Source organism: Tyto alba, unplaced genomic scaffold (genome assembly GCF_018691265.1).
Source record: "Tyto alba isolate M040663 unplaced genomic scaffold, T.alba_DEE_v4.0 Super-Scaffold_20000042, whole genome shotgun sequence".
NCBI classification, from domain to species: domain Eukaryota; kingdom Metazoa; phylum Chordata; class Aves; order Strigiformes; family Tytonidae; genus Tyto; species Tyto alba.
In genome coordinates, this window is record NW_024881293.1 from 700,328 (window position 1) to 724,415 (window position 24,088).

The 24,088-nt window shown below is 54.3% G+C and overlaps 1 protein-coding gene across 1 annotated transcript; it reads left to right on the forward strand.

The window, feature by feature from the left end:
• The first annotated feature begins 219 nt into the window (after window positions 1-219).
• Window positions 220-16,919, forward strand: WNT4 (Wnt family member 4). Its single transcript, XM_032997289.2, is given in 6 exon segments — window positions 220-413; window positions 11,769-12,004; window positions 14,157-14,288; window positions 14,673-14,815; window positions 15,040-15,390; window positions 15,392-16,919. Coding segments are annotated over 6 exon segments (1,056 nt in total). The 5' UTR covers window positions 220-336; the 3' UTR covers window positions 15,509-16,919.
• Window positions 16,920-24,088: the final 7,169 nt, after the last annotated feature.

A 24,088-nucleotide genomic window follows, 5' to 3' on the forward strand; every position in this document is an offset into this window, starting at 1 on the left:
GAGCCCCCCCCGGCGCCCTCCCCGCCGCCGGCCCGCCCTCCGGGGGTGTCCCCGGCGGCGGGTCCCGCCCAGGTGGCGCCGGCGCTGGGGCGGCCCCCGGCGCTGCCCCCGCCCCCGGCCCGCCCCCGGCCCGCCGCTCCATCCCGGGATGGGCCGGCCGAGCTGACAGTCGGGCTCGGCGGCCGCCGCGGGCGCATCCACCGGGCAGCGCCCGCCGCCGCCCCCGCTCCTGCCCGGCGCCCACCTGCGGTGGCGGCTGCCCCGGGCCGGGGGGCGGGGGGGGGGCGCTGCCGCCGCCGCCGGCTTCGCTCGCTCTGCCCCCGGCTGCCCTCCAGGATGAGCCCGGAGTATTTCCTGCGCTCCTTGCTGCTCATCCTTCTCGCCACCTTCTCGGCCAACGCCAGCAACTGGCTGTGAGTAGCCGCGGGGTTTGAAGTGGGGGGGTGGGGGGGGACGGGGACACGGGACACGGCCACCACTTGTTGCTGCCCCCCCCCCCGGGGGTGGCGGAGCAGGTGCCACCACCGGGGTGCAACCCCCCCCCTCCCCCCGCAACGATGCTGCTCGGCACCCGGTGGGGCAGCGTGCTCCCGTCCCTGCTGCACCAGGTACCCCCTGACACCCAACCACCCCCCCCCCCCCCAAAGAGGTGACGGTGGGGGGGGTCACAGCCTGCACTCCCGGGCAGGTGGGCTGCAGGGGGTGCCCCCCCCCCCCCCCCCCAACCCAGCCACTCAGATCCGGTGTGTTATTGAGGCTGGTCGGACAGGAGCTGGTTGATGAGCCCCCCCCCCCCCCCATCCCCTTTTTGTCCTTTAAGTTGTGAAGCCAGACCACACCGGGGAAGGATGGAGGTTGGGGCATCAGAGCGGGGCCCGGGCGTTGGGGAGGCGCTGCGCGAGGGCCAGCGGTCCAGGGATGGATTTGGCAGGGCTGGGGCGGCCGAGCGTGCCGGCCCCAGGGCTCTGTGGTGGGCAGGGCTGCCCATGCCTCAGCCCCCCCATTCCCCGTGGGAGAACGGGTGGCGGGGGGCTGTTGCATGCCACAGAGGAGCCTGGTGACATTGAGAACCCGCTGAACAAACACTGAAATAATGTGTAAGGTAAACAGGGGCGGAAATCATTCTGGAAAATTCCTGAGTGTTTGCCAAGGCGGTGGGACCGTCTTCTGGGGAGACCCCCCTAGGGCAGTGGGGATAGAGCCTGACAGCACCTTCCCACCTAACTTTGAACAAAGGCACCAGTTCTTCTTAAGGTACTCTGGTGGGAGATGGCACTTCCAACGTTGCTGGCTGCCATGAACTAATTAGTTCCCAGTGTGTGCACCCAGCAGACCCGCTCTCAGTCTGGGAACACGGGCTGCCTCCATCTCACCTCCCTGAGTCCCCACCGGCAAGGGCAGGTATGCCACGGCCGGGCAGGGAGCCCCTGGGGCTGCCAGCATGAAAGATCCCGAGTGGCTTGTGCCTCTCCCAACACCTGTGCTCAGGTGAGCGCGGTCCCCAAAACACATCCCCTATGCGAGGTGTCCTCTCCGCATCCGGCTCCCGTCTCTCCTGCCTTTAGATTTGGCTCACTGGAGGCTGCGGGACATGAGCGGGTTTTGGAGGATGCTCCCTACGCCCAGGGACAGCGCCAGGTCAGCAGCATTCTCCAAGTGTCCTGCCCATGGGAAAAGGTGCTCGCCCATCAGTAGCTGCCTGGGATGCGTTAGCACTTAATCCTCCTCCCCTCCTCCTTTGCCAGATGGAGCAACTTGCGCACCACGCGTCTCCGGCAAGTGGTGGGTGGATCATAGCAGCTATCAAGGTGGTCTTTTAAGCTGTCACGCTTTTGGTGAAGGTATATTGGGAACTGTGGGAGTGTTTTTCCTGCAGGAAGAAAGTCCTGCTGAGGAAGCCCTGTGGGACGATGGCAGGTCCCCAGGGAGGAGCAGCCTCAGCTGCCCCGGGACGGGCACAGGGATGTGCCTGGCAAAGGGGGATTTCACTAGCGAGGGCGACGAGCTGCCCGGTGCGGATGCACAGAAATGGGACACCACCCCCACCCCCCCCCCCCGCCCCGGTCCCCAGCGCCACACGCAGCTGAGATGGTATTTGGGAAGCTGAGGCGGAGGGGTGGTTCGCCGCAATAGACGGGGAGGGCTGTGTGCAGCCGTCCGTGCTGGCGAAGCAAGGGGTGGGCGCGGGGGGCTCGGTGGCGGGAGAGCGGAGGGCTCATTCCTGCCAACAGGGGAGGAAAAGCAGATACATTTCAGTGCATTTGAAAGGAAGGGGTTCAACTTTTTTTGATGTTACAAATGTATCGTGATAAAAGGATCATCCCCCGCTCGGTGCTCTTTATTCTTTGCCTTTAGGATTAAGACAATTCCCATTGTTTATCTTCTCACATCAGAAACAAAGGCTGCCGGAGGCAATAAACAGAGTTAGAAGGATCCCAGGAGTTATCAGTTATTCGAGGAATGAGTGTGCCTCGTACATCTTCACGAAGCCACACGTGTGTGGGCTCCGCTGTGCTCGGCTCTGTCACAGAGCCGCCCGGGTGCTGCCAGCCCGCGCCCGGCACACCACGGCCGGATCCAGCCGTGCTGGGCGCATATTTTTGCGCATAGGTGTGTGCGCTGGGTGGCAGCCGTGAAGTTTGCTTTTCCAGAAACCTGCTGGATTAGTGATTAAGCTCAGTTGTGATTTTTTTTTTTTTTTTTTTTTTTTTTTTTTTTCCCCTAAAGCTTCTTTCGACCTGTCCAGACTCGCATTCCCCCAGTGCTTTGGAGAGACGCTGCTTGCGACACTTGAGCTGAAGGTTTTCTGTAAGCCTGGCTTTGCGGGGAAGGGCTCGTTTTGGCCACGCAAATGGTGTCCTCTGAGCCTCCCCATCCCACGTAAAAGGGAGACAGTTGTAGCTATCTCTCGGGATCGCTCTGCTACAGCGACCACTGAGCTGAAAGGGACTTTGCCAAATCTTTTCATTAAACAGACCGAGCTACTTTCCCTTTGGTTAGGAAGCAGACCTCAGGTGTGTTTTCTCAGTGTCTGAGTTTTGGGAGTCACTGCTTGGCTTGCCGCCTATCCAGAAAACCTCTGTTCTCCAAATCTTAAGAGATGCTCTCTTCCTCCTTCTCATGAAAGCCTCAGGCTTGCTTTTCCTCCTGCCTTTGGAGTCTCAGCGAGTTTTAAAGCTTTTCCTCCTGCCTATTCAGGCACAGAATTGTAAAATTAAATGGAGGGCTATAGTTAGGGCCATCTACGTGTAGCTGGTTATGCGTGGGAAGGTCCCTCCAGCTTCTGCTTTATCTCTGGAGGAGTCCAGGGACGTGCTTTATACTGGGGAAACAGGCGAGTTACTATCCGACGCAACTCACATTTCATAGACTCAGTTCAGCTCCTGAACCTGCACATGCAGTAGTGTGGTTGAATTTGGAAGCATGTTCTCTCAGTGGTCCAAAACCATCCCGATGCTGGGAATGTTTTGTAGAGGGTTTCAGCCAAAAGAGTACCTCCTGGCATGGAAGCACAGAGCTCCAGTTTCAGTGGGAGGTAAGGGATGAGCAGTCATTTAGTTATTTAGTTATTAATTTTTTTTTTTCCATTTTGGAGGGAGGGAAGTTCACCTGAAGAGGTGAACTAGAAAATGTGCAAAGTGGGGTGTGGATGTAAGCATCCCTTAACCACACTTGGCACTGGGGCTGCTGTGATGTGTAGCCATTTGGGTGGTTTGAATGAGGAGAGTCAAACCTTGTGCCCGGAAAACATTGGATACAACACGGCAGGATCCCTTTGTGGGTGAGACCGGTGGTTATCAAGCTATCTGGTAATCATTACCGCCACTCTCCATTTTCTTGCAGCTAAAACTGCCTTTGGAGGAGGCTCTCCGTATGTACGCTGGATAGTCTGAGATGCGGTTATGCCGCTGCAGAGCAGGGTGTGCCACCAGCAGCTCCATCTACCCCCTATTTACAGGGGTTTAAAGCTTCAGCCTCGGCTTAAGACTTGGCTTAAAGGGCCAGGAGCACAGATGGGCTTTTAAATGCTTTAAAAAAATTGAATTTGAGCACTCTGGGAAAGTTTGAAGATCTTGCAAGTGTCCGAACAAGCCTGGCTAAGCAGCTGCTCCCTAACAGTAACCACTTTCAAGGGCTGGAGAGGGAGGGATAAAAGGAGTTGGGGTTTCTCTGCCCCCCTTTCATCTGAACATCACAAGGTGCTTTGCAGACGTGGGACCTGATTCTCCATGCTCATCCCTGCCAGCTTTGCGGTGGGGGTTGTTGCAAGAGCAGCCTGAATGCTCATTTTATGCTGGTTGGGTCGCTGTACAACGTAGAGGGTTTGGGAAGAAGCATGTCTGGGTCCTACGCTTGCATCCCTCTGCTTTTAAACCAGACTTGATTTTCTTAAGGTGCATCTCCCTAGCTTTGGTAGCAGGGAGAGAGCTTGTTTCACTTTGAGCCTGGGTTGGTTTAATTTTGCGTAAGATTCTTTGCATTGTCGTTGCGACCTTCCCGTTTTCCACCTGGCAGGGAACCGGTCCAGCATTTTCCTGGCGGATGCCGTGCTGCCGCAGCGCTGGCCGGGCAGGTGCAGCTGGCTCCAGGGCAGAGCTGCTCCTGCCGGGCCCCGCTCCCCTCCCCGCGCTCCCCTCTTTGATGCAAACACAGTGTCAGGGGAGGTTCCCTGGCCACGTCTGCTCCGGCAGCCAGGACGGGGGGTTGCACCCCTTGGGTTTGGAGAATTTCCTTTGCTCTGTGCCTTAGACAAGCGGCTCTTCGCTTCTGGGGTGCCCAGGGCTCCTTTGCATTGCTCTGGGGATCCTGCTGGGTCCACAGGGCTGGTGCATGCAACCAGTGACACCCATTCCCCAAGGGTGCAAGGCAGGTGAGTGAAACCAGCAGCCTGCACTGGAAATATATTTTAATTTTTATCTGTCTGTTTATAAGTCTTGCCACTTTTGACAAAAACAGTTAACTTTACCTCAGCAATGAGAATAGACTGGCTTTAAGGGTTGCATCCTGCAGACGCAAGGGGCCTCTGCCAGTCTTGGCACTGGACTTCCAACCAGTTTGGCTTGTCCCTGAGCTCTGGCCCTGTCTGGTGGGAAGACTTCAGGGCTGCGTTTGACAGGGTGTAGGAGGGACCCATGCTCTCTGCCTCTTCTGCAGTAACGGGCATTTCTGTCTTTTCCTGAGGAAGCCTCAAATAAAACTACACCCCAGTCTTTAGCAGCAGAGCCTTATTCTAGAGAGGATGGAAATGAGTGAGATAAAACCACCCTGTGCCCCAGGTTGTGCAGAATCAGATCATCTCCAAACATGAGCAACAGCAATAAGCAGATTTCTTTTTTGCAATAGTTTGCTATGACTCCATCAGTCAGAACTGGACTTTTGCATTGAAGCAAAAAAATGTTTATGTTACTCTGCTGAGAGCTATTGTCCTCTCAATTAATTCATCCTTGAGGATGGACAGAAATGCATCACAGCCATTTATTTGGGCTTTCTTAAAATGAAATTGCCGATCTGTCCTGGAGCTTAACAGCTTACAGGAGGTTCTTCCCTATTTCCCTACAAGTGCAACAATGCTGGCTCTTAAAATGGTTGGTGATTTTTCTTAAATCTTGAAAGCCTTGGGAATCCCCAAAAATCTCAGTCATCCAAGGCTGCTCGAATGGCAGACTCTGGATACAAAGTGCAGGTAACCTTTGTTTGCCTCCAGCCCCAGGGGTGTCTGCACCCCCGTGCCTGTGGGTGACCCCCAACAGCATCCTCCAGGCTCCCCAGGAGCTGCTGCCATGGGCTGTTGTGGTTTGCAGCCGGGAAGGTGGCGTGCAGGATCTGGCTGGCTCAGCAGAACTGGAGCCAGTATTGTGCTTTCATGAAATTACTTGGGGAAAAAATTAATTGAGTATCTTGGCTGATGGAGAGCAGCCTGGGGTCTGTTGCAAGTTGGGTGAGATCAAACTAATCCTGCAGAAGGCTTCTCTCGCCACGTATTTGCAAATTCTGATTGAAACTAAAAACTCATCAGATTTTCTCCAACCAGATCTAGCCTGAAGCGCTGCACAAGGGGAATTCCCACAGAGCTCAGCACGGTGGCCTGCACTTGCCTCTTCTTGCAGCAAGGCATTGCTGTTGTACTTGAGCCCAGGAATAGCTTCTGTTGACTTTTAAAGGAAGATACAATAAAGGATATTTCCTACGCAGCCAAAGCAGATTTCCAAAGTGGATGCTGCCCTCAGGGTCTTCCCCATCACAAAATGGAGATGTTGTCCTGGGATGCTTAGAAAGCCAAGAAGCAGCAGTGGCTTGGGCGCAGCAGCCAGGCCATCTCACTGCCCACAGAAACTTGTGATGGGGGACGCAGGCTACCACCAATGGTTGGCACATGGGTAGACTGGTGTTTGCTATGTGCATGTGGTTTTAGGTGCAGGCTCCAAGGCGGGGGGGGGGGACAGGATTTGAGCTATAGGGTCACCTTTGAGCTCAGGCAGTGGAGCTGCACACCCAGGTCTGTTGGCAGGTAACGGTGAGCATGGCAATGCCTCCTCCTGGGAGACTGATTTGGCAGCTGCTAATTGGAGGTGGAGATCGGGGTGTGAAAAGCAAGGTTTCAGTCAAGAGATGAAATGTTCAGTAACTGCGACGGGAAGGACTGAGCCAGAGAGCTGCTTTTCTTCCAGGGAATAAACCAGACAGGCTCTCAGATGATGATTTTGTAAATCATAGTTTACATTTAAAAGGAATAGAAAAGCAGGCTATCTCATCCCAGGAGGGGGATGCCTAGTCTCTGGGAGGGGACATGAACTGCTGCAGAGCCGTCAGCTGGATAAGGGCAACCTTGTAGGCTGCAGGTCTCCAGCAGAGCCTGACAGGAACATGCCCAAGCTGGCAGTCCTGCTGAGCCATGCCAAGGATGGGGGTGGTACTTGCGAGCCTGGCCCCATTGGCACGGGGAGAGTGGTACTAAGCCCAGCGTGTGACACCATGAGAAAGCACAAGGGCTCTCTGGCCCACCTAGAGCATCCTTTGACCAGCCAACCCTGTGACATCTCTCCATGCCTTCTCTCTGCTTGGAAGGGGAAAGCAACAAGGAAAAGATGATCCCCTTCTCCATAGCGGCAGGATGGCTCCTTGCGCTGCCTGGTCAGTACCTCTCTCTGCATGCATCCATCTGTCTATCTTCATGCACTTCCATTTTTTCCATCCTAAACTAGCCTTTTCTTCAGAAAAAAACCTGCCTGCACAAGGAAATCTCAATCCGAAGTACAACCCTGAGTCACTGGCTGATCATATGTCCAGCCACAAGAGGCACAGAGATGCGCTGCTGATACAGGCTGACTTTCTTCTTCCATAAGTAGGGAAGATGTTTGCAAAAGCTGCCTCTCAGAGAGGAGCAGAGCTGACGCATCTCTGCAATTTAAGACTTGGACAAGCCTTTTGTAGCCTTGGCCAAGGCAGGTGTCTCAGGCAGGTTGAGTGTTTGCTGAACAGGGTGAAGCTTCTGAGCTCATCTGACTTCTCAGCATCTCTGAGTGATATATAAGTGATGCCCCTGGCCTGGGTCTGACTCTTACCTTCAGACAAATATTCCCAAAATGAGACAATACAAAGAGTTCTCACACTTGAAACTCATTTGTTTAGATAAAAGAAACACCAAAGATTTCTGCTTTCTCCAAGGCGTCTGCTACATCTTCCCCGACCAGCCTCTATTGAGAATTTGTCGATTACTCAAATCTCCACAGCTTTCCGTGGCAGGGAATCTCTTCCCCTCTCCTTCTGGCTCTATCTGCCAACCACTGTGGGTCTTCCAATGTCTTCTTGTCATTCTACCAATTATTCTTCCTGAAATTATCATCATCATTTTTATTTAAGTAGTGCTTTCCCCTGCCTCCCCCCCCCCCCCCCCCGACTTTTCAAAGCTCCCTGGATTTGAGGTTTCCTTATTTGCCATCTTTCAGGGTGGATCAACTGTAGCTCCTTAAATTATGGGGCTTCAATTTTGATCTATATACTGTGGATGGAAAAAAAAAAAAAAAAGGAAGGGCTTTCCATCAGTTTTGTGTTAAATCAATTACTTCTTTTATTAAAAGGGAGCTTATTCTGTTAGTGACTCGTCTGGATTTAAAAGCAAGAAAAAAGAAACATAAATGCCATAATGAAGCAAGAAGACAAAACCTGAACAAATGGCTTGAGCAGTAGCTCACCCCTTGAAAAATTCCTTGCCCAACCTTGGAAAAGGAAGAAAACATACTGTTATTTGGGTGTTGGGTTTTTGGTTTTTCTTTCCACAAGCTGGGCTGTTTTGAGGCTGCATGTAAGACTTAAGTCATAATCTAGAGCTCTGCAGAGCAATGAAGAGGTGATATCAGGCTGGAGATCTGCACTGAGACCTTACAGAGGTCAGGAACTGTTGGGTTTCCTCCTGTTGTGCATCCTGTTGTGTGTGCAGATAGACAAAGGCTTTGTCTGGTTTCTACCACCTCAGTCCAAGAAAATGAAGTGTTTCCATGGTGACCATGGGGTGCTGTGGATGGGTTTGGTGCCTTGCTTGGGTTCCATAACCCTGAGAAACACTCTGTGAGTTGTAGGGTGGGTGCATCTTTGAGTGCTGGTGAGGGCAGAGCACGTTTCCCAGCTCTTATCTTGCCCTTCAGCTGCCCCAGAAAGGGAAAAGGGGGTGAGATGTTCCTGCCCAGTGACCCTGAATGTGGTGTGGAGAGGTGCCATGTGAAGGTCTCAAAGCTTCAGCAAAGGTCCTTCCTTAGATCCTTGACTCAACCTCTGGATACCTCCTGGACCAGGGACCAAGATGGGAGTCTCCTCCCCACCTCCCAGAATGTCTTTTTTTTGGAAAGCAGTGATGGTACTTATGGGATGTAGGAGACTAGTAGCAAGCTGAGAGTCTGATGGGGCCGTGGCACTTTAGGCACAGTTGCCTCCATCCCCAAGAAGACGTGCATGGGCTGAGGAAGGATGATGGCATACAGAGGACCTGTCCTGGGGGAGAGGCCAGAGCACTGTTCTGGATAGCTTCATCTTATTTGCCTGCCTTGCAAAACAAATTACCAGATCTGTTTTTGGAGAGTTGTACCTATCTTTGAAGCACCCGTGGCCTTCATTTTATCATCCCGAACAGCATTAACTGCTTGTTGGGGAGGCATCTTATCAGGCGCATCTCCTTGGAGAGGCTTGAAAGGCTCTTGTCATGCTTTTATTCATGTGTGCTTTGAATTTATAGCTCCCGTTGCCTGGAGAATCCTGCCTAGCTGGGAAGTATATCAGAAGAGGAGATGATGCCCCCATCCTGGCCAGAGCTGATATTAATGTGACTGTTACACCTGCAGCACGGTGCTCTCCTGCCTGCAGTTGGACTGGGCACTGACTCACCAGCAGGACCAGCCGTGTTGCTTTGCAGGAGCTGGTTTCCTGGTATGATAAATGCTGCTTAAGTTGCAGGAGGCAGGGGGCAGCCAAATTGGCACACGGGGTTAGTACTGGAGGCAGAATCTGCTTTTCTTGGCTTCCAGGCTCAAAGCTGATCAACCAACCCATGGTGTCTTGGGGTGAATCTCACCGCTCTGCTTTGTATCAGCTTTCCCATGCCCAAACTGAAATGATGGCTGGGCCTGGGAGGGGACAGAGCTCACAATCACTTCAGCTTTGCTCGGCATCAAACATCCTCATAGCCTCCAAGGGTGGTTTGCTGCCTTCGTCCTGGGTCAGCCAAGTGCAGCAAGATACGGGAACAGCAGTTGTTGCACCCCGCGTGCGGGACCGCAGCACAGAGACGGGGACACTCATTGCACGGTGTGTGGCCAGCAGAAAGGTGACAGCCCTGCATTTGGCCACGGTGGGGTTTGCAAGCCAGCCATGTGCACCAGGACGTCACACGGTCGGTCTTCTACAAACAGGGCTGTGCCCTCGGAGGAGCAGAAAGCCTTGGGCAAAGATGCTTAGCTGGTATAAAGGCTAGAAAAGAACTTGGCTCTGAAACCACGGCAGCCTGCCACTTCCCGCTGTCCGAGAAGCATTGCATCAAGTGATCTCCACACACAAGGAAAGCTGAATGCTTTTGCCAGCTCGCCATGCAGACTCCCCACGGACGCTGCAAGCCAAGCCAGCTTTCTCACCGTCTCCCATGGCCCCCCAGTTGTAAGCGTGAAACCAAGATGGTGAATAATTCTGCTGATGCACAGAAGAGAAAATCCTGTTTTCTCCTCCTGGGGCAGGCTGGCAGGGCTAATGGGAGGAAGAGGCTGTGACAACTTGATTCTGTGGCTGAAGTCAGCAGATCTGGCTCCTGGTCCACATGGGAACAAGCAGGGAGCAGGAGCCACTTTTGCACAGTCACTTCTCGGAGGCGAGCAGGGCTTCAAAGGAAAAATCCTTAGCAGGATGTCGCAACTTGGGAGGAGGAGGAAAAAACAAGCAAACAAAAAAAAACCCACAAGCTCTGTAGGGCTGGGAAATGCAGTCAAGGAATGAGGTTTCCAGAAAGCCTTTGCTCGGTACTCACATCTCTCGGTGCAGATGAGGTAGCAGTGTGAGCTGACACTGGCAATTCCCGAGGACGTTAACGCTCGGTGTGGTCAGCGGGTGCAAGCGTGAGTCTTGCCTGTCCAATGCAGGGGATATCCCCGCTCTGCGGCAGGATGGGGCTCCACCGGTGGCAGTGACACTTAAACTGGGTGCCAGCAGCTGTGGGAAGGAGGGAGTCTCAACTAGCACATGCTGGCACAGGCACAGATAGAGGCTCTGAGATTATCCAACAGCCTGACCGAGCTGTGTGGGTCTGTCTTAAATCCCCTCAGGGATGCAGAGGCTGGGGCATGGGCAAGCATGCACACATGGAGGGAACGGTGGGTTGGGCTCCTGGGATGTGCAGGAGGGACCATTGTGTCCAGGTGCTTGGTGGGGAGATGCCAAGAGCTTGTGGGGTGCTTGCCCCAAATGGGGCAGCTCCTCTTTCCCCCTAATGCTGACACTCAAGAGCAGCCCTGTAACTCCTTCTGCTGAGGATGGGGTGATGGAAAGCAGAGCACGTAGTCACCTCCATGCTGGGCCAGTTTTTTCCAGGTCAGCAAAGACCTCCCAGCCATGTTCGTGAGCCGAGCTGGTGGAAGACATGCCCACTGTGTGCGGTTTTGTCCACGGCAGGCTCCTGACTCTCTCTTTCCCTCTTCAAGCCCTGCTTGACTCTCAGGTGACAGGAAACCTGGCAGCTCCCAGAGGCCATCCTTGCCTGCTGGGGGCCAGGGGAGCTAAAAGCAGGCTCCAGGAGGGAAGTGGTTTGGAGAGCAATGTTTGTCGGTGATGAGCACATAGCCACGCTGCGGGAGCAGTGTGGCAGCTGGAGCTGGCAGCCAAGCGCCTGTCCTGCTTGTTTTGGCTGACTTCAGAGACCTCTGGCTTTTGCTAGTAGCACTTGGATGTGCCGGTACTCAGGAGACCTGACCGGGCACATTCAGACAACGCCGAAAATATCTTCTTTGCAGGCAACAGAGGCAAAGGGGAGCCAGCAGCTGGGCTCCCCGAGAGACAGGCTGCAGAGGGATGGTTGTTTTACATGGGCTTGCTCTCTGCTGGTCAAAAACACATCCTATGGAGCCACTGCAGTGGCGCGTTTAAGGTGAGCCCAGTGGGCACCTGGGCCTCAGCTATGGAGGGGATGAGAGGCTAACTCTCCTCACAGGAGACAGGGCAGGGTGTCCCAGCTGAACACAGGCTCAGGCTCCCCCCAGCCCTTGCCTCCTAACAAGCTGTGCTGGCTGTTGTGGCAGGTACCTGGCAAAGCTGTCGTCAGTGGGAAGCATCTCAGAGGAGGAGACCTGTGAGAAGCTGAAGGGCCTGATCCAGCGCCAGGTGCAGATGTGCAAGAGGAACCTGGAGGTGATGGACTCGGTGCGGCGCGGAGCACAGCTGGCCATCGAGGAGTGCCAGTACCAGTTCCGTAACCGCCGCTGGAACTGCTCCACGCTGGACACCCTGCCCGTCTTTGGCAAGGTGGTAACACAAGGTGAGCCGGGAGGATGTGTGCTGGGGGTGAGGCTGCGTGGGGGAGCGGCTACAACAGCAGGCCAGTGGGCTGCAGGCAGGTTTCGCTTGCTGGCCCCCAAGCCAGTGGCTGGGGAGAGCAAGAAATGGCCCAGTGGTGAATCTTGGGACTGGCCGGTCTTCCCTGGGCATCTCAGCAGGGCTCTTTTGACTGTATTGGGAGCAGTATATCCAGACCCTTACAGTTTCTCAGCTGCTGGCTGCTTCCTCTCCTGAACCTTTCTCGCACCCAGTTGGTGCCCACTGTGTGTGACCAGCCCAGGGCATCCAGAGAGCCCGGACCTTACAAGGACCCGCCAAGTTCAAGTGAGGGCCCTAAAGTTGCCCTGCTGCCTCATCTCTTCCCTGCCAAGCCCAGGAGCTTTGCTCCACAAAGCCATGGCTGCATTTATTCCGTCTCTTCTCCGGGCAGCGCCGAAGCGGCGACCGCTGCCAGACTGGCGTGCCGCTCAACCGGAGCCGTCTGTGGGCGAGCCCTTGGGAGGACAGCCCTCTGCCGCCCGACACGAGTAAAACACGCGGCGGCTGGACCCTCCGAGGACAGCATCGTCGCCCACCACCGCCCCGCTGCCAGCCTTCCGGAGGGATTTATGGGCAGAGCAGCCCCCGGCCCCTCTGATCCCAGCTGCACCCAGGCATCCCGGAGGCACAGGGCCGTGAGCAAGCCGAACGAGGACGCAGAGCATCGGGGTGAGGAAGCGGAGGGGAAAGCCCCGCAGCAACCCCTGGAGACCACCGAAGCGGCCCTCGCCTCCCCTCAGGTGCCAGCGCCGTCTCTGATGCACGCTCTTGCTTCCCATCCCAGGAGCCATAGACCAAAGCCTCCCCCCCGCCCCGGCTCCTTGTTTGACTTTCCTCCCCTCAACACAGGGGTGAAGATCTCTTCTTGTGAAGGTTCAGGGACTGGAAATACCAGAAATACCAGAAACTAAAAGTCGTCTCTTTTTAGGCAGCCACAGCACAAACCGACCAACACGATCCTACTATTAACCTCGATTAACTTGGAGGCGGTTCAGTCCCTGCGCTGGCTGGGTCCTCCCCAGCCACTGCTGCCTGGGCCAGATTACAGCTGGGCCACCAAAGTCTGGGCTGCGACCACCAAAGTAGCTGTCTTCTGTCCGACCGGTGAGCCAGGGTGATGTCTGCTCACAAGCCATCCCCGCGACTACCCCAAATGCCAACCCTCGTCACTCAGAGATGGAGGGGCCGTGTCCTCAACAGGCCTCGGAGGATTTGGGTGTTGCAAGAGCTGCTCCCTGGCCATGCCACCCTGTGTGTTTATGCCCAGGAATGTCCCCTGACTTCCCAAACAAGCTCCTCCTAACCCTGTGGCACCACACAGGTAGACACAAGAGCTGGGAAGGGGCTGCACCCTGGAGACCAGCATGGCTTTGCAAGTGACTTTGGGAGCAGAGTGGGGTTTTGCAGGGTGGTTTGGGAGGTGCTGGGAGCTACAGGACCCTGTGTGAAAGGATGGCAAGGATCTGCAGCTGCAGCAGATGTTCCTGGATGTGGAAAACAGCCCAACTGTTTCAGATACAGGAGAGATTTCACGGCAGAGGTGCCCTGCAAGCACCAAGCCAGACAGTCTCTCCATAGAAGCTGTGGAGAGCTCTCTCCACATTGGCAATACAGCCTTTCCATCTCCCTCAGTGCCAGGTTATAATTTGCCCATTGCATTCATGTTTTTAACCTTGTGGGGCAGTTCCCAGCTCCTTCATTAGTGTGAGACAGGGCTCGCACTGGTGCAAATGCTCTCCCAGCGCCGAGGTGTCCCTGCTGAGACTGGTCCAGGCTTGGCACTAAGCAAACAGCATCCTTGGGAGGGGGGAGGATGAGTGTCCTGCATGGGGTACCCTCCCTTGGGAGGAAGACACAGAGCAAAGGGCTCAACTTCATAGCGCTGCATAGCATGTTTTGATAAGAGCCAGTTTTCAGACCAGCTTTTCAAGGGGATTTATGTGCAACACCAGCATCAGGAGGGAAGAGGAGCAGAGACTCATGTAACAGCCCACCGAGGGCCTTTGGCCACCTGGCTTCACGCCCTCCAGAAAGCCCTGCTGTGTGCACTGGACTGGCTGCCACGTTTCCCACCACCGTTTGTGCTGTTGCAGGGACACGGGAGGCAGCATTCGTCTATGCCATCTCTTCAGCAGGAGTGGCCTTCGCCGTGACCCGAGCCTGCAGCAGCGGCGAGCTGGACAAGTGTGGATGCGACCGCACGGTGCAGGGGGGCAGCCCGCAGGGTGAGCGCGCGAAAGCGGGGAGCTGGGGGGGGGGGGGGGGAGGGATGCAACATAGCCAGGCATGGAAACGGAATGGAAATGCTCCCTCTCTGGAGCCAACCAGAAAGGAGGAAAAAGTTTAAAAAAAAACACACCACCTCCTGTTAGTCCATTTGTGTCCCTCAAAAAGGCATCTGGGAGCACTGACCATGGCGCAGAGAAAGCATCCTGCCTGTGCGTGCCCCAGAGCCACGCTCCCCAGCTTCCCCAATCCCCTAGGCAGCCCAGCGAGCGGGTAGCAAAACAGAAGGGGGGCGGGTCAGCTGTATTTTAGGAAGAGCAGGGCTAGAGAGGATGAGCAACACAGGCTGGCTGTATCTGTCTCATCCATGCTCTCTGCCTTAGGCTTCCAGTGGTCGGGCTGCTCCGATAACATCGCCTACGGCGTGGCCTTCTCGCAGTCCTTTGTCGACGTCCGCGAGAGGAGCAAAGGGGCCTCTTCCAACAGAGCGTTAATGAACCTCCACAACAACGAGGCAGGGAGGAAGGTAACGGTGAGGGGGAAACCTGGGCACCTGGGGTGGCTCTGCAGCATCCCAGCTGGGCTCTGCAGCCATTGCTTGAGCCGCTCTGGCTTTGTGTAATCCCGTCAGCTCACGTGCATCAGCATCGCTTTCCGCACAACCCTTCCAGACCCCATACATCGCACCCTTCTTGCTGGGTCCATCCCGAGCTCACCATCCCTGCTTGTTTCTTCTGTCTGTTCCTCTAGGCGATCCTGAACAACATGCGGGTGGAGTGCAAGTGCCACGGCGTGTCAGGCTCCTGCGAGTTCAAGACGTGCTGGAAAGCCATGCCCCCCTTCCGCAAAGTGGGCAACGTCCTGAAGGAGAAATTCGACGGTGCCACAGAGGTTGAGCAGAGCGAGATTGGATCCACCAAAGTGCTGGTGCCCAAAAACTCCCAGTTCAAGCCGCACACGGACGAGGACCTCGTCTACCTGGACTCCAGTCCCGACTTCTGTGACCATGACCTCAAGAACGGGGTGCTGGGCACCAGCGGCCGGCAGTGCAACAAGACCTCCAAGGCTATCGATGGCTGTGAGCTGATGTGCTGCGGCCGGGGGCTTTCATACGGACGAAGTGGAGGTTGTGGAAAGGTGCAGCTGCAAATTCCACTGGTGCTGCTCCGTCAAGTGCAAACCCTGCCATCGGGTGGTGGAAATCCATACGTGCCGGTGATGCACAATGATGGATGAGCGCCCATCCATCCCCCTCTTTAACTGACCCTGCTTCTCCCTTGCCCCACGGCCAGGACTGAGGAAGTAACCCAGATGCTGCAGGGAGAGCGCAGCTCTTTACAGAGACAGAGCCCCAGAGGAAAGCAGATTTTAAAGAAAAAAAAATATTTAAAGTTTCAAAAAATTGATCATTGTTGGCTTGTTTTGTTTTCTTGCTTTATTTATTGCTGAAGCCAGAGGCCCTCGGTGTCCTGTGCCAGCAGGGATGTGTCTGCTCTCAGCGGCTGGCTGGGCACCTGCGTGATGCCTGGTCTCATCGGATGAGCTCCTGCTGACCCTGGAGCATTGCAAGTGGGAGGTGTTTAAGCCGAGGCTAGCGTTAGGCGCTCAGTACCTTCTATCACGGTTATTTTTATTTAAGGCACACGCTGAGCATCCCAGAGCGCTGCTTGCCTTGGCTGAGCTGCAGGAGGGGATGGAGCCAGCGTGTGCAGCCAGGTGCACTGCAGAGGATGGGCAGATGGGGACAGGGTGGCACTGTCCCCCGGAGTTAAGCTCCAGACGGGGAGAGCCCAGCCAGGGTGATCAGTATATGAGGGGGAGGCGGGACCCTCCTGCCTCCCCTTGTTGTGGGATGCTCGATGGACTCCTGAGCACTGGGTGTCAGAGCAGCTCCAGTGGCCACTCTGATTTACAGAAGCTCCTCAGCAGCTCCAGGGCTGTCAGAGGACACAATGTTCCCACTGTGCTCCCCTTCCCCTTGTGCAAGTCACCTTCCCCCCTTGTTTATCCAGCATCTTGTTCAACTGGAAACTGTGAAGAGGGTCCAGAGAGGCCATGGTACCTGCAATCCGATGACTCTTAATGGAGCTGGGAGCTGATGGGAGGAAATCCCAGGGGATTTCTTTTCCTCCATATTTGCCCCCACCTTGCTCAACAGCATCCCACAACCAGGTCTCTTCTTCTTCTTCCTCATGCCTGTTCTCTACACCTGGTGAGGGCTCTAGGGGGACTCCCTGTCCTGTTGGCTGTTGGGAAAAGCAAAAAATACAAAGTGGAGCAATTGTCGGGAGTGGCGGAATGATGCTGCTGAGGGGAAAGGCAATGCTCACGCTCTGCCACTATTGCTGTCTTGCCCTCAGGAAGCGTGAGAGGAGGGCTGAGCCGGAGGGATGCTGTCATGTGTGCCTCGACCACTGGGATTTAGTGCAGCAGGGCCCCAGCTGCCCTGTCTTGCTCCCCGCAGGCTGGCCTGGAGCGATGCCACGAGGATAACGCGCTGTCCTGCCCGCTCCGGCTTCCTCTCTGCCTGGGATCGGGTTAGTGCAGAGTCCTCACTGCCGGGCTGCAGGACGAAATATTTGGAGAACTAATAAGCAGAGGGGCACTGCGAGGGGAGGTGGAAAGCAAACTGGTTCCTCTCTCCCTCACACACTTGTCTGCAAGTTGAGAGGCAAAAGGGGAGCAGAGAAAAAGCTTGAAATGGCAACTCGAGCCAACAGGAACATCTGCCCACAGTGCGGTGAGGATTCAGCATGTGGTGGCATTGCTGAGCCCTCCTGTGCAAGCTGGGAGCTCCCTGCATGGTCCAGAAAATCCCAGAGCTGTGACCACCAACCTCTGGGCTGGAGGAGGGGGTCCTTGCAAACCTGCAGTCTTGTTTTTCTTCCTTGCTTCATCTTGAGGGGGGGAAAGGTTGGGGGGACATGCAGACATACGTTAAATCCTGTCTGTGCTGTGGCAGTGATGGGCTGGGGGAGAGTCTGTGGTCGCTGGAAGGTCTCCAGACACCGTCCGGCTGGAAGGCTGCTGACAACTGACTTGAAGCAGTACAGGGCAAGGGAGGTTTGCATCGAGGCATCCCCCCCAGTATGCCCCAGCTGCCTCCCTCCTGCCTGCTCAGCCCTAGCCTTGAAGAACCTTCCGCAAAGGGTGCCAGGGGGCTGAAACCCTGGGCAGACCCCGAGGTGGAGCCACCATGGGGTGACCCACTTCAATGCAAACCAGAGATCTCCTCACCAGAGCAGGGATTGCCTCGCTCAATGGCTCGGTTGATCAAGGGTGCAACATCAAAGCCCCAGGGAGGGGATCTAAGTTTCACCCCCCACCAGCTCCATCTCTTTAGCCCCCCAAGGCTGCACGATCTCAAGTACCTTGGAGACTGTTCCTCCTCTTCCCAGCTCATGCAGAGGAGGTTACAGACCTCAGGCCACTGGCCAAGTTTTCTGCTCATTGTCCATCTAGGATGAGGGCCAAAGCTGAACAAGACAATCCAGATCAGTGTGGAGATAATATCTGCACACAGGATTTTTTCAAGCTGCGATGAAAGCTGAGCCCTGTAAATGTCACCTGGAGATACCCCGGCTCTGCAACACTCCGGCTCTTCTCACAACTGTAAATTTCAGCACTGGGAGCGGGTGGGAAATACCTTTTTTTCATATTTACTTTGTCTATTAAATAGTAAGTTTGCGATGAATGAGCCATGGGGTCATGTTCTAGCCGTCAGGCTCCACTTGGCTGTGTAAAACCAGAACATGCTGCAAGCACCTAGTTGTTGGTCATCTCCTGAGAGTCCTCAGCTAGGAGGAGATGTGCCCACATGATGCCTCTTGACAGCGCAAAGGGGACGCTGAGGCTGTCCTTGTCCTCCTCCTGTCTCTCCTTGGGCGATGCTGATGTTCAGACCACAGGCTGCATCCCTGCTTTCCCATCAGTGGAAGGAGAGCTTGCTTGCTAATCTTCTGCCTTAACCAACCGATACACCCCTGGCTTAAGAGGCCACTCATCTTAGATTTCAGTAAGTCTATGACTTCCTCCTGTCGAGAAGGTGATGATTTTCATCTGCTCAAAACAGTGCTCTCCTCCCCTGCCTGCAGCCAAGGGGCCACAGCTGCTACATGTGCTGCTGGAATCATCTCGCCAGTGGTCTCGAGGTGCATTTGGGCTGGGACGGGCAAGAGCTGCCCACAGATGCAGTCAGGGACCTGCCATCCCTCACCTCCATCCCTGTGCTATGGAGTGCTGGATTTGGAGAGGATACAGGCCCAGATGCCCAGCATTCTCCAAGCTGCCCCCAGCCAGCACATTTCACTTGTCTCTTGTCCTTCCACAAGCCAGAGGTACTCAGCTGCGTCCTCTTCACACCATTCCCTACAGTCTGGAGCTGCTTGCTTCAGCACGGGCTGCTGCTGGGTCCAGCTGCACTACCACTGTGCCTTGTCTCCTTTCTTTCGTTGTAGCTCTCCATTTTTGTGCTCTCCAAGCTCACCTTTCCACAGGGTTCATGGTAAAACCAATGGCTTCTCTCACTTTGGCCTCCATGGGTGGCAGGGGTTGAGGGCTATCATTTTAAGTTTAACCATTATTGCAGAAATAGGATGGTAAGATGGGAGAAAGTAAGCCTTGAGCCTCCAAAAAACCCTTCCTTCAAATGGCTCCTCTCTTCCCCTGGAGGGTCTCACCTCACAACCTCCCAGCTCCATCCCTTCCCCTTCCCACTCCAGCTTCAGCCCCAGGTGAGGGACTGTGCCCATGACCCCTCATCACCTCCTAGCATAGTGGTGAAACAAAACATGCTTCACCCTCGTGCTGAAACAAGGTGCAGGGAGATGCCAGCTTCTCTGCGACTGTGGACAGAGCAAGACGCTCACGTGCCTCCTCCTCCAGTGCCACCCACCCACTCAGCACGTCCCCTACATCCCCCATACATCCAAGAACATCCTGCTGAGCTTCTCCCCACCACTGCATCCCGCCACACACTCGCCCCCGTCCCAGCCCCACAGACTTGGCACTCAGTCCTCGGCCCCCTTGACACCCTCTCCCTGGTGAGCTCATCTCTCCTCCGAGGACACGCAGGCTGACATCTCCACCCAGCCTCTTCCGCTCGTAAACCTTCCTGGATGTCCCACTGCCAACTCGAGATCATCGTGGCAAAAACAGGACATCCCTTGCAAGTCCTCCCCACCCTGCTCCAGTGGATGGGTAACTCCATGGTTTTTTCTCACTTCCCAAACTCCCAACTTCACCACCATCGTCTGCTCCTTTTTTCTTCACCTTTTCTCCTGGAAAACCCACCCCCATGTGTCAACCACAGCTACTCCATGCTCTGAGCTTCACGTTTGCCAACTCTCCACCCTCCAGCCTGAGCACAATACAGCCAAGTGCCTGGGCAGAGCTGACACTTCTCTCCAGCTGTTTTGGCCACATCACCCTCGTGCCCTTTATTGGCCATGAACACTTTCATCACTCCCAACTATCTCATCCTCCCTCCCCGGGCATGCTCAGCCCCACCCACCACTCTCCTCGCAAAGCAATTAAACCACCATGGGTGATATTAACAGGGCTCAGGCAGAGCAGCATGAATTAGTGCTCACATCCTTTCCCTCCCTTACACTGTCAGCAAACATAATAGCAAATCCCTTTGCATATTCCTGCAGTGGCAATCACAGTTATTTTCCTGTATCTCCTGCTCTCCCTTTATCCACATGAATTTACCAGCTGGCTGTAGGGAAGCTAGATGATGGAGACAGCGGGAAGCAAGAGCCTGGGACCACCGAGAAAAGATGCTTTAAGGATGGGATGGCGTCTCTCTGCATGGGCAGATGTCAGAAGAGGATGAGTCCTCCTTATAGCTGCCACATCACGGGAACTGGAAAAGATGGGTCTCCCCTCAGTGTGGCACAGGAGCACCCACACTGGGGTGACCAGTGCTCCCACCTACACTTGCTGAAGATGTCAGCGATGTCTCGGCTGCCCGGCCGCTCCCTCCGTCAGCCCCAAAGCCGCGGCAGAAGGCCACGCGGAAGGACGCCCGGCGGAGCAGAGCCTTTGACAGCAGCATGATCCCGTGACAGTGGGAGGGCACCCAGCCAGCGCTCCTCAGAGAGGCCTCCCGACCCTGACTGCCAAAATCCTGCTTTAAGTACAGGAAAATAAATTGTGCAACCTGCTTTAGACTGGATTGTAACACCCAGTGCAGGCAGAGGGGGAGGAAGGGGCAGGAACCAGGCTGAGGATCAGGCCCCGCATCTCAGCATTTAGGCTAGGCCATGCCAACACCTGGTGCTAGAGCAGTGCCTGCCCCCCTCCTCGTCTCTCTCAGGTGTACCTGGGAGGTTTCTGCAGCCACAGAGCTCCTCCTCAGGGGTCACAGAGATGTGGTCACACACAAGCCTCATCCTTGTGCCTGTGCTTGGACCTCCGGAGCCACGATCTCCCTCCTGCCCTGGCAAGGCGTTCCTCCCCCCATCCCAAATCTGACCATTAATATTTCCTCAAGCCCTTGAGCAAGGCATGTTGGCTGGGTGAGTCTCCGTACCACTGCAGATCCCCAACCTGCCCTGAGCATTGCCTCAACATCAGAGGCATGGTCCAAAGTAGCTGAATTGTACATCAGGGGTCTTCTCCTTCTGGATCTCCACCGGTCGTGAGTGAATGCACAAATTACAAGCCTCAATTAGAATCAGTTGCTCAGACGTGCAAAAAAAAAAAACCCCACCCAAAAACCCTCCGCAGCTGTTGAGCCCACTTGTCCCTCCTCCCAGCTCGGATCGAGGACAGTTGTTGCACTAGCACAGCTTTGCTCCCGTAATTGCAGCCACTTGAAGCAGAGGCAAGACGGCGTAGAAATATCCATGTGAGCTCCTCCACGTGCACACCACGAGTGAGAGTTATTATAGGAAGGCATAATAAGAAGGGGTTGGAAAATGCAGTGGTCTGTCTCTTCAGCTGTCCAAGCATCCCTGAGCTGGGTGGCAGCCAAACTCAGTCCATGAGAAAGTCTCACCACTGCCTCCAGCCCTTTCCAAAAGAAGGCCATTAAGCAGGGTTGCAAAGCAGGCAAGCACCAGTTGGATAACCTCCCTTCACAAGTGACTACTGGTGACCAGGAACCAAAACCACGATGGCTGGTCACCTCTCCCAACTGCCTTATCCCCAGGGCCCCAGGAGGAGGTCTCACAGAGGTACAAACACCCTTTGCCAAAACAGAACCGCTGCTCCTGAAGGAGGAGCTCAACAAAACTGTGACTTCTTCCCCACACCACGAGAAGCCATCAGCTTCTCCAGTTCCCATCCTTTGGCCTGCAAAGATGATTTCAACCACATGCATGCACAAGCACTGCTTTGCTGGTTCTGAAGCAAGAGATGCACAATCTGCTTCCACCACGTATCAAGGAACTACCAGGAAAAGATGTAGGACACCAAAAGTGCTACTACACTCTCCCTCTTATCTACAGTTTCCACCAAAGAAACTCAAAAGACTCGGCACCTGACAAAGCATGCAATTTACAGCCCCAAAACCTCAACTCTTCTGAAGGAGACAACATTGGTGTATGGAAGTTTATCAGTAAATGGATCCTGAATCCAAGAATTAGAAATTTTAAAAGGAGTTTTCAGGCTGCTTCTGAAAAAGATCGTTCAGACAATCTGCTGTACTGCGAAAAGCTGCTTGCTGAGCTACTGTCCAGGAAGGAAGTTGTGCAGAAAATTAAATGTGGCAGGATTATAGATGCCTTCAAACTTGAAATTTGGCTATAAAACAAGATGTCCAAGGAAGACCACAGAAATATAGAACATGTTCAGAGCAGTGCCAGGGGTGAAGGCACTGTGGTTTATATCCAGCTCAGTTGGAACAGTTTAAAAATCTGGAATTCTGCAAAAAAAGAAACATCAATATTCATATTGCCTCACAAAATTACCAGGGGTAACAGACCTTGCACAGACAAACTATCTGTGGCCAACCACAGGATGACCATCAGCTTGCAGCCGCTTCCAAGGACACCATGAAGATGTTCTGGAGTCTCTACCTGCAGCAGGATATTTAACTTATTCTGCATGGCAACAACACTCTCCAGGCTCACAAGGGACTATAGGAAATGCATCTCAGAAGACTTCCTGGTGCAGCTTTCTATTCTAGAGCAGTCTTCTCTCTGAAAAGTCAGAGGCAGGTGAACTCAAGCACTTCGTCTTTTACTTCACTAGCAATGAGCCACACTTCCTTCTACCTGGTTTGCTTTGTTTTGGAGCAAAAGGCAGGCTTGTTCCAAGTCCATCAGTAGACCACACTAGATCTAAAGTAATAAAGACAGGTGGGGAATAAGTTTGGAAGAGGACATCTTGCAGCTCCAGGGCTGCCGCTCGCATATATGGAAGCTGGTATGATGGTACCACGTATTTGCTCTTTCATCAAAGCCAAGAGAAGAAAGACACCAGGTCAGGATAGAAAGCAGAATGAACAAGAAACCAACAGGACAAAAAAAGGAAGAAAACACACAACCCATGGCATAGCAGGAAGATGCACACTCTCAAGGGGAATGGGACCTCAAGGGGGAGAGTGGGACAGACAGGACCCCCAGAATGCTATTAAGAAAAACAAACTTTGAGATGAACATGGGGAAAGTCAGAACAGACAAAGAGAAACAGCAGCAATAGAAGCCCTGCAGATAGCTCATTTGGGACTTGGCCTGGTGTAAGTGCTTTGCTTTCTGTGGCCAGCTGGAAAATCTGCAGCCGTTTCATTTCCACCAAGAAACCTGGAACATCTGGGAGGGCCTCAGAACTGAATTAGATGCAAAATAAATCAGTGCTTTCTGTCTTTTTTTCTCAATAAAGCCACTTTGCCATCTCAAATTTCCACGTGCTGCAGCTAGGAAAAGTCAGGCTGATAAAGAAGCACGCTAGGATGATGGTACGTACACCTTGGAGTCCTTGCTCTGGGTTACCTGCGGATTCAGGAAGTCAAAGCATCAATTACACTTCACTCCAGGGCTTTTTCCTTTTACCTTCTCTTGGTATTGTTGTACCTGCAATGCACACAGAGGTTTGAACACAATCCTGGTCTCCTTGGTGAAAGTCAAAGGCGCAGAAGCCCTGATAAGAGGGGGCAGTCATGCAATGGGAGGAGATCTTCCAATACCATGGCCATGAGAGAGCTGCCAACCTAAAGGCTTTAGTGGGTGAAGATTCTGGAGGCAACAACATACCATCTAAAGGAGCAGAGGTCAGGACAAAGATGTGGCTGAGGAGGCCCAAGGAGATTTTGGAGCTGTGGAGCCTGTCCAGGCAGAAGGCTCAGGGCAGAGGCGGTGGTGGAGGTGCTGTGACTTCTCCAAGCCCTCTCTGAGATTCTCAGCCAGCATGAGCTGGAAACCTCCCAGAACCAGGCAAACAGCCCAGGAAAAGCTGAGCTCTGGACTAGCAAGGATGGTGCCTGCAGAGCAGAGGAAGCCGAGCTTGTAAAAGTCAGTTAAGAGTGAGGGCAGTGGGACAAATCTACCTGAAATCTTCCTGCATGGCTCCACCGCGTATTTATGAGCAGCCCTTTGGAGGTGCCCAAGTTCCCCTAGCTGAGCAGTTTCCCAGCTGCAACCCCTGCATCTTCCCGTTGTGCCGAGATCCATCTGCACGTGTGCTTCCCCCCTGAAGAAGATCCCCCCATGCTACAGAGGCAAAAGCAGAAGTACGTGCTTGGTTGGGTAGGTGGAGAGCAGTTGTTTCATCGCGGCTGGAGAAAGTGCTCATCCCATTGGAGATTTGGGGGAACCCAATCCTGCGACGGGACTGAGCACCCACAGCTCAGCAC